Below are 16,003 nucleotides of genomic sequence, written 5' to 3' on the forward strand. Positions count from 1 at the left end.
TTGGTCAGAGTATTGAGTACAGGAGTTGGGAGGTCACGTTGCGGCTGTACAGGACATTGGTTAGGCCACTGTTGGAATATTGCATGCAATTCTAGTCTCCTTCCTATCAGAAAGATGTTGTGAAACTTGAAAGGGTTGAGAAAACAGTTACATGTATGTTGCCAGGGTTGGAGGATCTGAGCTACAGGAAGAGGCTGAACAGGCTGGGGCTGTTTTCCCTGGAGCGTCGGAGGCTGAGGGGTGTCCTTATAGAGGTTTACAAAATTATGAGGGGCATGGATAGGATAAATAGACAAAGTCTTTACCTTGGGGTCGGGCAGAACTAGAGGGCATAGGTTTAGGGTGAGAGGGGAAAGATATAAAAGAGACCTAAGGGGCAACGTTTTCACGCAGAGGGTGGTACATGTATGAGGTGAGCTGCCAGAGGATGTGGTGGAGGCTGGTACAATTGCAACATTTAAGAGGTATTTGGATGGGTATATCAATAGCAAGGGTTTGGAGGGATATGGGCTGGGTGCTGGCAGGTGGGACTAGATGGGGTTGGGATATCTGGTCAGCATGGACGGGTTGGACCGAAAGGTCTGTTTCCATGCTGTACATCTCTATGACTATGACTCTAAGTTTAGAGAGGAAGTTCAAATTATTTTTAGATTACTAATTTTTTTAAAGACCTCAGTGAGTAATTTGATAAAAGTGCAAAATTAATGCAAGTTGTTGCATTTTCAAGATTAAAATCCTGTTATACTTCTCTAATAAATCAAAACAGCAAGTGCACATTTTATTTCAATCCTGTTTATATTTGTATTACGTAAGGAAAAAATTGGTATTCCAAGCTAATAATGAAGTTATTCATTTATGAAAGAATTGTATATTGTTCTACAAATAATGATTCGAAGTATGAAACTGTAAAATTTTTTAGACAGATGTCTATTAGAGATGATACCATTTTGATTTCAACACAGTATAAACATTTGATTTTGAAAATAACCAGTCATTTTTACCTTCTCTTTACTTACATCTTGTGATCTGCATTATACTAAAATAAGCCAGGCAAGATATCAGCACATATTACACTAAAACTGGGAAACAGATGATTAAATACATTCTGCCATATTGCACTGACAGTGATAGATTTTTTAAAAACATTGGGATACTCACTGGAAGTTAGCAACATGTACAGACACAGGAACATGAGGAAGCTGTGCAACCCATTTCAGAGTTACATCTTGGTATATCAGCAGCTTGTTATTGTGGTTCCCAATGAGAGTGTTTATTGTTCCTTCCAACACTACAAGGTAAACACCGGAAGAGATAAATTATTCATTTCCCCAACAAAACAAACACCATATATAATGTAGCATTCTCACATCTACAAGCAAATTTGTCTTTCCTGTTTTAACTCACTGGAGATCATAACAATTTATATAACATTATATGGTGGTTACAAGGTTTTAGGTTATTAAGTCAAAGCACTTGACAAAGATAAGTTTGAACATATTTCCCAGTGCCAGCCATGCCTGATGCACATGCAAGTAAATAGGACTGGAATTTATGAAAATGTTTTCATGCGATAAAGCTGGAGTAGTGACTGGAAAAAAGTGTCATATTGTTTTCAAACCTTGTACATTTATCAGCAACTCTATGACTTGTTAATATATTTTCCCAAGTTATGGTACACAGTTGACTAAATCTTCACAAAATATTTGTCTTATCTGACGAGGACCAGTTTACACTTTTTAAATTATACAACATAAAGATAAGTGCTGGTTTATGTAGAATATTTCCACAGTTTCACTTACAATAAGAAAACTAAAGATGACAAATGACAAAGGGAATTGACTCAGTAATACACTGATATTTCTTAATAAATAAAATTCAATGGGATATACATTAATCAATTCAAATTAGTTGAGAAAAACATAGCCCAATGGCCCAGATATTCCAATTAAATATGATTTACAGCAATGTTCTTTAAAGTTACCGTCTTCCCTTGGTGTAATTTTTCTGCTGAAAATGTGTTGCTGGAAAAGCGCAGCAGGTCAGGCAGCATTCCCTGGAGAACAGGAGAATCGCAGCCTGACCTGCTGCGCTTTTCCAGCAACAAATTTTCAGCTCTGATCTCCAGCATCTGCAGACCTCACTTTCTCCTGTAATTTTTCTGGCCAAGCTTCTGAATATGACCTGCATCACATACATCCATTTGAGGATACTGCGGAGAAATTCACTCAGTGCAGGTGTAGCATCACAGTCCAAAAGACACATGTCATGTTTCAGGAGTTACTAGTCCCAAAGACACTTTCAAGTGGTTGTAGAATGGTAAGTGGCAAAGGTAACTGAGAGGGTAGGGTGTCAGGTGGGTCGACCAGACTGGGTCTGGTGGTGAAAGACCAATTCAAGTGGAGGCATGTCAGATTCAGAAGGGTCGGGCTTAGTCCAGATCCAGCAGGCTCAAACCAGTCCAGGCCAAGTCAGGGAGTGGTTGCCTAGTCAGGGGTGAGGGTGTCAGGGCTAGGAATATGAAGAGCAGTCAGAGATGAGTTGGGGGACAATTTCATAGTTACCCAGAAATTCATGTAGGTATTTAATCCTCTAGCTTTTCTTGGGTTAATATTAAGTACAGTTGAGTCGGCACCTTCTGCGTTTTCCAATTATAACAGAGCATGAATGTTAAACAGACAAACCTTTAGTACTTGTGTCTTAACACATGAAGCATCCACATTAAATTGAATGAATTAGTCATGAAAATAGATATAAATGGGTCTGATATAGTTAGGTAATGCAGACGTAGTTGCAGGGTGACAGGAAAGGGATCTGAAAATCTAAGCGTATTCAGTTTTTAGCAAAGAAAGACAAAAAGGGAAAGGAGGAGGGGTAGCACTGCTGGTTAAAGAGTAAATTAACAAAAGTAAAGAAGGATATTGGCTCTTGTTGAGTGGAATTTGAGTACAGCTTAGAAACACCAAAGGGCAGAAAATGACTTTAGGGGTTGTTAGGGAAGGCATTAAACAGGAAATTAGAGATGCAAACAATAAAGGCAGAATGGCAATCAAATACACCTCTAAACTGCAGATAAATTAGGCAAATCAAATCATTTATAACTCTGCCGAGAAAAAATTTCTGGAATATGTGTGAGTTGGTTTTGTAGATCAACACAATAAGGAGTCAAATAGAGAGTAGGCCATTCTAGACTGAGTATAATCGAATAAGAAAGGAATAACTGGCAGTCTAGATGTGTGAGACCTCTTGGAGAAAAGTGAACGTAACACATGACACAATCCTTCAATAAGATGGAAAGTGGTGTATCGATTCTGAGACTGGGGTCCAGAATCTAAATGAAGGAAACAATTTTGAGATAAGGCACAAACTAGCTATTATAAATTGAGAAACATTACTTAAAGGAAATCAGTGGATAGACTATTGCAAATGTTTAAAAGCCCATACAGGATTGGCAACAATTTTTTGTTCTGTGATGATTAGATTCCCGAATCTAATTAAGGGAAAACAAAAGTCAAAACAAAACAATGTTGTCAGCAGAAATATATAAGACTAGATTGAAAGAATGTACGCATAAACCATTGTTTCTCCTGGTAGGAGTGTTTGGAATGATGAGAAAAGGGATAAAAGGTCAAGAGTTCCATCTCCTCACATGCAGAGCAAGTTACTATGGGAAGAGGAATGCGTGCGGATGGTGACATCATCCACTGCTATCATCTTGTGTTTCTCAAGTGAAAGCTTACTTCGACTCTCTATACCTCTTTGAGACAGCATTCTCCCAAATTAAGATGATCAAGTCCATGTATTGCACCCACCTCACAAATGCATGTATGATGGCCTGTATACTGTAAGTAGCCTCAAAGAACAATCCAGACTTAAGACCATGGCAGTCACGGGTGTCACAGTAAGACTTAGTAAGAAGTTGACCAAATGAAAAATTACACACACTTAGTTTTAGATTTGTATAGCATCAAAATAAATTGTTGATTTTGCATTTTCTTCAGGGTAGATCCTTGGTTGCACTTAAGTTTAAAAAAGTGATCATGTGCACAGCAAGTTTGGAGTTCTGGAGTTTACAAAAATAAGAGACAATCTAATTGAAATTTACAAAATGTTTGGAGGGCTAGACAAGGTGATTGCAGAAAAAAAAGTCTCCCCTGACTAGCTCTGAGAACCAGGGACACAGTTTCGGATTAAGGGCAGGTATGCCATTTAGAAACAAGACAAGGGAGAAGTTTGCTGACACCAATTACCTGAATGATCTAATGACTGAGCATGTGTACTGCCAAGTATAGCCAAATATTTGTGCACAAACATGTGAAATATCAAGATGATTTTTAAAAATTAAGAAAAACTCCTAATCAGTTTAACACTTTTTTCTTACACAATACATTATTTATTATTCAGTTTTAGATATTTGTTAAGTATTTCTCTATTTATTTAAACATATTTGTGAGGGATATGAAAGAATACATGTGCTCCTGTATTTTGGCAAGGGCAATCTTTCTTCAATCAGAGGATGGTGAATATTTGTAATTTTCTACTCTGGAGGCCTGTAGAACTCAGACATTGAGAATGTTGAAGACAGACATTGACAGATTTATGGACACTAATGACACCAAGGGATATGGGGATTGTGTGGGAAAATAGCTTTGAAGCAGATGATTGACCACAATCTAGAATGGCCAAATAGGTTTGAGGGGCTGAATTACCTACCCCTGCTCCTCATTAAGTATGCATATTACAGGCTGATACAATGTAAATGCTTTCAATTATGAAGGGATGGAAAAGGTAGGTAGAACAAAGCTATTTCCAGTCGTTGGGTAGATGAGGGCGCTTATATAAAAGATTAAATGGAAGAAATCTTGGACACAGGGAAAAAGCATTTATATTTCCCCAGAGAATTAGAATCTGTGGAATTCACTTCTAAGGCTGTTAATTGGAGCAGAAAATTAATCAACAGTCAAGTGCAAGTTGGAAAGCTGATTGAAAGAAAATGAGTTAAACAATTAGGAACTTAGCTGTTAAATGTGATTAGAACTAATTTTTCAGAGAGGGTCACGTCAAAGTATACTAAATGGACAGAAATGTTGCTTTTGTGTTGTCGTTTCTGTGGATTTGGCCATCTTCAATTTACTGAAGTGTTGGATTATAAATAAAAATGTTATGAAACCTATTGCTTCTCACTCCATAGAATTAAAATTTCACGTAACATCAAATTTGTATAAACACAAATGTGAAATTACAAGTAAACTATTATTTATAGAAATACTTTTGTATAATTTTACATAACAAGTAAATATCACACATTTTCATCCAAGAAGCTTGCATCCCAACAATGCTTACAAACTACAGGGGACAGCATCAGGTTACCAGTGACAATGTAATGGTACAATTTTAATTCATTCTTAATTTATAAAACAATGCTAGTTAATGTTTTTAGTATTTCCATGTACTAAAAATAACTCTCTTTAAATAATTTAGCTTCAAGAGGAAGGACCTTCTTATTTCTTCAGATTCAATTTGTAGCCAAAATTGCTGACGTGAATATTAGCGAAAAATCTTTGCATTTTACCCATTTTCAAACTCCCCTAAGTTACAAATAGCAAATCTGTCAAGTTCTGATATAAGACATAATAACCATATCAAAACAATCACATCAGCCTTTTGGTAGCTTATTATAATGCTACAAAATGCATTAACATTTTTGTTTAAACAATGCCAGAAAAGGGAACACCGGGATACACTCAAGCTACTTACAATATTTTTTGAATGTGGATCATAATTTTCTATGAAATCATGAACCGTCTGGAGAATGGTATTCCATTTTTGCATTTATCTATAGCTGCCTTAAGTTTACATACCTGAGGTATAAGGTAAGAAGCAGCTTGGATTGTATTCCAGCTTTTTCATGAAACGAAGCTGTCCATTTTCTTTGAAACAGAAGAGATTTCTCTCACCAAGTACTAATATTGAGGATGTAGCTTGATTAAATGACACTACACATACGTCTAATGCTTGTTCACCAATGTTCACCATCCAGTCCCTCTGCAAACAATAAGATACACAATTGGTCAAAATATCTGGGCGACACAGTGGTTAGCACTGCTGCCTCACAGCACCAGGGTCCCAGGTTCAATTCCAGCCTCGAGCAACTGTCTGTGTGGAGTTTGCACATTCTCCCCATGTCTGCGTGGGTTTCCACGGGTGCTCCAGTTTCCTCCCATAATTCAGAGATGTGCAGGTCAAGTGAATTGGCCATGCTAAATTGCCCATAGTGTTATGTGCATAGTCAGAGGGAAAATGGGTCTGGCCATGCTAAATTGCCCATAGTGTTATGTGCATTAGTCAGAGGGAAAATGGGTCTGGGTGGGTTATTCTTCAGAGGGTCGGTGTGGACTGGTTGGGACGAAGGGCCTGTTTCCACACTGTAGGGAATCTAAATCTAAAATAAGAGCATTAGACTTGCTATTTTGCTTTCATTTCACAAAGCTTCAGATTTGTTACACAAACCCTCAAGGGTTAGCTATGCTTATTACAGTAGCAACTTTCTCATCTGCACACCTACAAATTTAACCAAACATCCACTAAAGGGTGACCTTAAAGCAAAGTTATTAATGTTTTATACATATATCAGAAGACAAATGTTAATTAACATCACAGAAACAAAACTTAAAATACATTAACTATTTTTTCTGAAATTCCATATTTGGAAAGAGCAATATCAACATATCCACTGCAAGTGTCCATCTGCCATTAGGTGAAAGGTTTTAAACAAACGGAAATAGTTGGTCACAATCAAGCACTGACTGACATTGGAATGGGATTTCCATATCTTTTTGCCATGTCAAAGGCTGGTACTCTTCTCAAAACCATTAAAAAAAACCAAGAGTTGAGACAACTGTTGCTATGTTGAAAAGGTGCAATTTGACAATCAGATATTTATTTACTCATATAGTTCGAACTTGTGCAACAACATAGTGTATCATCTAAATCAACAGCTTGGCAAAGGGCATCATAGTATAGTTAGCATTGACAGCTCAGTAAGTGGGGATATCACACTTATATTGTATGCATAGAATGTCAGGTCTGGTTCAGTTGGTAGCACTCTCACCTCAGTATCAAATTTCTAGGTTCAAGTCCCTCTCCAGTGTTCTAACACAAAAAGCAAAGTTGACTATCCCGTATAGCAATCTGTTAGTGTTGCACTATTAGAGATGCCCTGTCTGCTAGAGGCCAATGCTTTGGTGGATATAGAAGACACCATGACACTACTTTTGAAAAAAAGCAGGCAGGTTATAACCAAGTATTGAGGCCAATATTTATATCTCAATGAACATAACTGAGAAAAGCATCTGGTTGTGTGCAATCTTGCTGTGCACATTTTGGCTGCCACGTTTCCTACATCACAACAGACATTAACTTCAAAAGTATTTCATTTGTTGTAGCGTGCTTTGAGATATCCGATGTTCATGAAAAGATCATTATAAATGCAAGGTTTTCTTCTTATTCAATAGCACTTTCGGAACACTCCTGTGAAATGACAAAAACCTCAGAATCATAGAGCTCCCTATCTTTTCCTTTTCAAATACTTTAGCCAAAGTAACTATTGCTTTATATAGGTGTTTTTTAGCAACCTGTTCAAGGATGTTATAACACATCTCTGGAGCAGGCGGGACTTGAATCCAGGTATTTTGGCCCAGAGTATAATTTTTTTTCTTTTTTTTGTGTTCACAGATGCTACTATAAATCTCTGAACACTTTTTTACCACCACCAAATCACCTATGTTACAAATTAAAAGTACAATTATCAAGCACTGCTCACCAGGGCTAGTGCAACAATAATAAATATAGGGGAGGGCAGTAAAAGAGAAGGGAACTAAATTAAAATGGAGAATGGATGTGGAAATAAGGGATTCCAATACCCTCATGATGGCCACCTCTAAAAGTTTTGAAGGTACTGGTGGTCACCATATACTCTATTTTCAGAGCCACCCGATTGTGATCATAACTGCAGAAGAGGACAATCTGTTGGGAACAATGACCCCTCTCCACAGCCTGCTGGCTGGACTTATTGATGCCCACTTTGGTCAGGCTCTGGAGCAGATTGCCAAGGAGCTCCTCCGATTTGCCTGCGCGCTCCAAATTGGGTGACCACAGATTCAGGAGAGTGAGGCTGAAATATAACCAAAGAATAAAAGGTTTTGCAAGTCACTAAAAGAGGGATGCAATCACTGACAATCAATATCTACATGGTCCATGGACTCCACAATATCACAAAACAAACAGAAGGCTTGGAATCTATGAACCACCTTAACCTACAATTATACGAGACTGCTATGTTCAACACCATCCACCCAGATCGCCGATGGAAAGCCATATGACCCTGGCACAGAGAGCTCTCTACTGAGGATCCCCCACTGCCAAGTGGTAAAATATAACACCAAGGCATGCCTAGACAGCAAATAAAGGATCAGAGATGATTGGTATGGAGCAGCAGTTTATACAGGAAACTCCTCTGCACTCAGCAGAAGGACTTGCAGCCATGAGACTGCTCAGGCTGTGGGGTGAGGCTTTCTATAAACTGCCAGTCTACTTTTATTTATTTTTGATTAACCTGTTCAGAAGTGCTATAACACATCTCTGGAGTAGGTGGGACTCAAATTCAGGTCTTGTGGCACAATGGGCATCACCTGCTCTAAGTAATCTCTGAAATTGTTCTGTTTTACTCTAACTTGGACTCACATTTCTAACACTGTCATTGGAAGTTATGAACTACAATCTAATGTTTTCTCTGTTGCACACAGTACTAATTTTTATTCCTTTACTTGGAATGCTTCCCTCTGATCTATAAAAGCCTATATTTAAGTACTGGATGTAGGCTTGCTCGCTGAGCTGGTAGGTTCATTTCCAGATGTTTCATCACCCTACTGGGTCATGTCTCTCACTAGTATCCTTACATACAGATAAGGAAGGACACTACTTCGGCTGGGCCAACACATCTATCCTAGGACAAGCCAAACAGAGACACACACGAGAATTCCTAGAAACATGGCATTCCACCCGGAACTCTATCAACAAACACATCGAATTATACCCCATCTACCACCCCCGAGAAAAAGAACAGGAAATGACTCCACCACAGGAAATGACATCACCACAATAAATGACATCACCAACCCAAAGAAACCCAAACATATAAATAGAAAGCAGGAATTATCAGCAGTGCTTCACCTGGAGGCCCACTGAAGATGTTACCTAGTAGGGTGATGAAACGTCTGTAAATGAATCTTCCAGCTCAGCGAGCAAACTTACATCCAGAGCTACAAATCTTCCTGAGCTACAAATCTTCTCAAAATTCATTTAAGTACCGTTAGGCATTTGTTTATAGCAGTAGGCTTGTTTGGTTGATTTTTATTTTGATCATTTAGATTGTATTCTATGTGGAATCCAATTACCCTGGTTAATTGTTTCTAATTCAAGTTGCTGAGAAATATATACTAGTATTTGTTTGTCAGTGGTATACCATAATGTAAACCAAGTGTTAATCTATTTCATGCAGGCCAAAACCATAACATGGATATATTGTCAGCCACAAGATACTATTGTAGTGCAGTGGCATGTCCATAATTCAAATCCCACCTATTCTGGAAGTGTGTTGTAACACAGCTGAAAGGATGATAAAAATGTCTATGTTGTCAGCCATGGACCAGTTGGTAATACTCTCACTCTTGGGTCACAAGGTTCCAGATTCAATTCCATTTCAGGAGTTGAGCACAAAAATCAAACCTGGTGTAATATTCCAGTGCAGCACTATTGGTGGTGTCATCTTCCAAATCACGTGCCTGCTCGAGTGGATGTAAAATTTCAATGGCACTATTTTGAAGATGAGTAGATAAATTTTCCCCAGTATTTTACCCAATATCTATTCCACTCGCCGAGCTGGAAGTTTTTGTTGCAAACGTTTCGTCCCCTGGCTAGGCGACATCATCAGTGCTTGGGAGCCTCCTGCGAAGCGCTTCTTTGATGTTTCCTCCGGTGTTTATAGTGGTCTGTCCCTGCCGCTTCTGGTTGTCAGTTTCAGCTGTCCGCTGTAGTGGTTGGTATATTGGGTCCAGGTCGATGTGTTTGTTGATGGAGTTTGTGGATGAATGCCATGCCTCTAGGAATTCCCTGGCTGTTTTCTGTCTGGCTTGCCCTATGATAGTAATTTTGTCCCAGTCGAATTCATGTTGCTTGTTGTCTGCGTGTATGGCTACTCAGGATAGCTGGTCGTGTCGTTTCGTGGCTAGTTGATGTTCATGTATGCGGACTGTTAGTTGTCTTCCTGTTTGTCCTATATAGTGTTTAGTGCATTCCTTGCATGGTATTTTGTACACTACATTAGTTTTGCTCATGTTGCCCAATATACCAACCACTACAGCGGACAGCTGAAACTGACAACCGGAAGCGGCAGGGACAGACCACTATAAACACCGGAGGAAACATCAAAGAAGCGCTTCGCAGGAGGCTCCCAAGCACTGATGATGTCACCTAGCCAGGGGACGAAACATTTGCAACAAAAACTTCCAGCTCGGCGAACACAACCACAACAACGAGCACCCGAGCTACAAATCTTCGCACAAACTTTGATCTATTCCATAATCAATATCCGAAAAAACTTCACATTATCTGGCCATTATCACATTGCTGTTTGTGTGAGTTTGCTATGCACATGTTGGCTGCCATGTTACCTACACTACAATAGTGATTACAACACTTCAAAAGTACTTAATTGGCTGTAAAGTGCCTTGAGATGTCTGCTTGTGCAAAGGAGCTAATGAATGCAAGATTTCCTTGTTTTACTTTTTCTAATATTACCATAACATGTAGTGAAAAGATTATGATTTTGAATGCGCTGCCTCAGAGAGTAGGAGAGTCATATTCAATTGTGGCTGGTAGAAAGGAATGAGATAAGTACTTGAAAGGAGAAAATATGTAGGACCACAGAGAAGAGGGAAGGGAAAGGGTCTAGCCGGTTGCTCTTCTGAAAGTCAGATGGTTATAATGGACTCCTGTGCTGGAGTAGTGATATCCCAGTGGTAGTGTTCCTACTTTTGCCAAGAGGCTTGAGTTCAAGTCCCACCTGCTCCAGAAGTGTAACATAACATCCCTGGAAAGGCTGATGAGAGAAAATATCCCAGCTCTAAGCCAAAATATCCAGGTTCACATTCTATTTGGTTTAGAGATGTAGCATAACATTCTTGAACAAGTTGATAAAAATAATAATCAGCACTGGATTCTTAACACAGTTGATTTGGTGATGCATTTATGTTTAAAATAGTACTGAAAAGGGCCCTCTTGTGGCACAGTCCCTACCATTGGACCAGCCTGCCTGGGTTCAAGTACCACCTGCTCCAGAGATGTGTAATGACATCACTGAACAGGCTGATTAGAAAAATAGGTTAAATTAAGAAAAGGGCTGGATTCTCGATGCCTTTAGTGGGCAGCGTTTGTAAATCATTAATTGTTTAATTGGAGATAAAGGTGGTCTGGTGGTGGTTGATATTAAAAAAAGCTGGATTCTTCCCCTTCCAACTTCATTTCATTTTAGCCTCTCCCTCTTTCCTTACCCTTCCCTATTGTACTGCCCTGGTGAGCATTGCTTGGAACTTATTTTAATTGGTGATGAATGATTTGTAATTCTTTATTTTATTTTCAAAAAAGGTGATTCCTTCTCTTCCTCTTTTCCTGCCCTCCCCTAATTATGTTCTTGCTGCACTGCCTCTAGTAGGTTAATCAGGATGTTAATTGTCGAGATTGTCAATTTGGCAATGAGTATTTTTTTAAAAAAGGGCTTCAAGTGTTTTTGTGGTGGTGCCCCTAATTCTGGGTGGCTGAATTCAAGACCCACCTGCTTCCAAGGTACGTCATAACAGGTTTAGATATGATAGTGAAAAGAAGGACTGGATTCTTGGCAGTGTCACTACCTCCAGGCCAAGAGTGCAGATTCAAGTCCCACCTGCTTGAGAAGTGTGTATTAATATCATCAAACAGGTTAATTAGAAACATTTTAAGACCTTATTTCTTCAATAAAAAGCCAGATTTTGTACCTTGGGGGCTGAAATACTTTATTACCCCTTCCAACTCCACTTTGATTAAGCTCTCCTTCTTTACTTACCCTTCCTTCATTTTCATTATGTTGCACTACTTCTATAGGGTGGTGCCTGTAATCTACTGTTTAAAGTCATCAAATGGATGATTTGGTTATGGGTTTCTTAAGAAAAAGTGGATTTTTCTGCCCAGGTGGGCAGTGGTTGCCATTTGATAATTGGGTGATTTGATAAATTGGTGGTGGATTTGTAAAATATAAAATTTAAGAGCTGAATTTTCCCCAATGGAGTGTGGGCTTCTGGACATGAAAAAGATCAGAAGAAAAAGCTAGAAACTGGTGTATGTGTTAATCTATAGATTTAAAATAAAATCATGTAAATCTCTGAATATCTTTTACTGCTAATTCATAATTTGAATATTTCTCTGTTAAACAGAAAAATGTTGTTTATGGAGAGACCGTTGTGAAGCAGATATATCCAAGGAGTAATAATCTAAAACCCCAGGCTAATGTTCTGCCCACATGGGTTCAAATCACACCATTGCAGTTGGTGAAATGTGAATTCAATAAATATCTACAGTTAACATATTAACTAGCCTAATGGTGACCACTAATATCAGTTGTTGTCAAACCCATCTGGTTCACTAAATTGATTTGATTTGTTTCCTGAGGTATAGTGAAAAGTATTGTCTTATGTGCTTTCCAGGCAGATTGTATTAAGTAAGTGCATCAGGGTAACAGAACACAGCTGCTGAAAGGGTGCAGAGAAAGATAAACATTAACCCTTAAGAGATCCATTTAAAAGTCTGAAAAAGAGTGCTTCCAATTAAACCTGTTGGACTATAGCCTGGTGTTGTATGATTTTTAACTTTTGAATCTGTTCATACATGTATTCAAATTTATGTATCTTCTGCCCAACGGAGGAGGGTGGGAGGGGTCTTTGATTATGTTGGCTGCTTTCCCGATGCAGCGGGAAGTATCAATGAGATCAATGGATGGGAGGCTGGTTTGCATGATGGACTGAGCTGAGTTTGCAACTCTCTGTAGTTTCTTGCAGTCTTGGGAACAGCAGTGATGCATCCAGATAGAATACTTTCTATGGTACATCTATAAAAATTTGTAAGAGTCTTTATAGACATGCTGTATTTCCTTCGCTCCTGAGGAAGTGAAGGCATTATTATGCTTTCTTGACTGTAGTGACAAGATGGGTGGACCAGGACAAATTGCTAGTGGTCACCCCCAGGAACTTTACGCACTCAATTATCTCCAGCTCAGCACTATAGGTGCAGATAGTGGGATACCCTCCACTCCACTTTCTGAAGTCCATGATCAGCTCCTTTGCTGATGTTCATGGAGAGATTGTAAACTGACACAACATGCTGCTAAGCACTCAATCTCTTTCCTGTACTCTGTCTCGTTATTGTTTGAGACTCGACCAACAACAGTGGTGTCATCTGCGAACTTGTAAATGGAGTTGGCACAGAATTTGACCATGCAGGAATTTGGCTACTGCTGTCCCTCTAGAGAAAGAAAACTGCCATTCTTACCTGATCTGGCTTACATGAGATTTCAGACCCACAGCAACATTGTTGACTCTTAATTGCTACCTTGACATTTACAGCTGGACAATAAATGTTAGCCTTGTCAGCAACACCCACATTCCACAAAATAATTTTTAAACAATGGTAGCATAGGATTTCCCTCAACCTCTTCAGGTGGAAGGTAATCTCTGTTCCTATCTGAAACAATGCTTCCAGTGGTTTTTAAAATTAAACTATGGAATCAAGATGCCAGATCAAAAATAATATTTATCCACTGGTGCTTTCAAAATTGGGGTCATACAAGCAGTATAAGAATAAAGTGGGGATGTGAATTCACATAATTTCTCCAACTAAGAAGATGCATAATATAGTTTTACATAGTGTCCCTACAATGTGGAAACAGGCCATTCAGCCTAACAAGTCCATACCTACCCTCCGAAGAACATCTCATCCATCTAGTCTTTCCCTGCATTCCCCATGGCTAATGCACCTAACCTTCACATGCCTGAACACTGTAGGTAATTTAGCATAGCCAATCCACCTAACGTGCACATCTTTGGACTGTAGGAGATAACCAGAGCACCTAGCAGAAACCCACACAGACACAGGAAGAACATGCAAACTCCATAAAGACAGTTGCCTTAAGAACCCAGCTGTCTGGTACTGTGAGACAGCAGTGCTAACCACTGTGCCACCCCGAGGATTTTGACTGTGTGGGATTCAGTGCTGGTGACATTTCATGCCAAGGGTGGGTGGTTAGACTGTCATTAATTGGAGATGGTCGTGATGGCCTGGCATTTGTTACTTGTCACTTTCAGCCAATTCATGGATATTGCCCTGGTTTTGCTGCATTTGATTTTTTTTATTCATTCGTGGGATGAATGGCTGGCCAGCATTTTATTGCCTATCCCTAGTTGCCCTTGAGAAGATGGTGGTGAGCTGCCTTCTTGAACCTTTGCAGTCCACGTAATGTAGGTTGATCAACAAAGCCCTGAGTTATGGAATTATGGGATTTCAACCCAGTGACAGTGAAGAAACTAGATAGGATATAGACCGCTTCAACTCTAAGGAATCATGAATTCATAAATGGTGCTGAACATTTTGCGATCATTGGCAAAAATTCCCTCTTCTCACCTTCTCATGGGAAGATCATTAATTAAGCAACTGAAGATGGTTTGGCCTAGGACACTACCCTGAGGAACTCCTGAAGAGGTGTCCTGGAGCTGAAACAACTGACCTCCAGCAACCACAACATGATGCCAACCAAGAGAGATTTTCTCCTGATTTTGATTGACTCTGGTTCCTTGATGCTACACTTGGTCAAAAATGACTTTGATGTCAAGTATAGTCACTCTTACCTCACCACTGGAATTCAGCTCTTATGTCCATGTTTGAACCAATGCTGTAATGAGGTCAGGAGTTGAGTGGCCTTGGCAGATCACAAACTGAGCATTAGTAAGCAGGTTATTGCTGAGCAGGAATGCTTGATAGTGCTGTTAATAATACCTTCTAACACTTAACATTGAGGGCGGAAGGGCCTGTACTGCGCTATATTGTTCTATGTTCTATGTTTACTGATAATAGAAAGTAGACTGATAGGAAGATAATTTGGCTAGGTTGCATTTGTTCTGCTTTTTGTGTACAGGACATATCTGGGGAATTTTCAATCTTGTCTGGGAAATGCCACTGTTGTAGCTATATTGGAACAGCTTGGCTAAGGGTTACTCGACCCAAAACGTTAACTCTGATTTGTCTCCACAGATGCTGTCAGTTCTGCTGAGCTTTACTAGCAATTTCTGTTTTTGTTTGTGACTAAGCGTGCACAGCAAGTTCTGGAGCACAGGTCTTTAGTACTATTGCCAAAATGCTGTCAGAGCCTGTAGGGCCCTTACAGTATCTAGTACCTCGAACTATTTCTTTAGTTAAAAATCACACAACACCAGGTTATAGTCCAACAGGTTTAATTGGAAGCACACTAGCTTTCGGAGCGACACTCCTTCATCAGGTGATAGTGGAGGGCTCAATCCTAACACAGAATTTATAGCAAAAATTTAGTGTGATGTAACTGAAATTATACACTGAAAAATTGATTGTCTGTTAAGCCTTTCATCTGTTAGTTTCACTTCTGGGAAATACTGAACAACGAAGAGTACCCTATTGGTTGCAGCACATGTCTGTCTCCCGAGGAGGTCATTACAGTTCCTTGCTGTGGCACGTCGGAACTGGCGGTCGATGAGTTGAGCACCGTATCACACACACACACACACACACACACACTCACTATATGTGCACTTTTCACACACACAGATACTCCTACACACACTCTCACACATACACGCACACAGACACCCACACACACCCTTACAGACACACACAC

General features: G+C 39.4%; 1 protein-coding gene across 8 annotated transcripts in view; it reads right to left on the reverse strand.

Annotated features, from left to right (window-relative positions):
- bbs9 (Bardet-Biedl syndrome 9) overlaps positions 1 to 16,003 on the reverse strand; it is a 529,891-nt gene that overhangs the window by 459,639 nt on the left and 54,249 nt on the right. For all 8 annotated transcript variants that reach the window (XM_043688773.1, XM_043688772.1, XM_043688769.1 and 5 more), the window contains exons 8-9: positions 5,859 to 6,042; positions 1,159 to 1,288 (exon numbers count right to left, since the gene is read on the reverse strand). In XM_043688773.1, the coding sequence (XP_043544708.1) occupies positions 1,159 to 1,288; positions 5,859 to 6,042 (314 nt within the window). The remainder of the gene's footprint in view (positions 1 to 1,158; positions 1,289 to 5,858; positions 6,043 to 16,003) is intronic.

This window comes from Chiloscyllium plagiosum, chromosome 4, assembly GCF_004010195.1.
Source record: "Chiloscyllium plagiosum isolate BGI_BamShark_2017 chromosome 4, ASM401019v2, whole genome shotgun sequence".
Lineage (NCBI taxonomy): Eukaryota > Metazoa > Chordata > Chondrichthyes > Orectolobiformes > Hemiscylliidae > Chiloscyllium > Chiloscyllium plagiosum.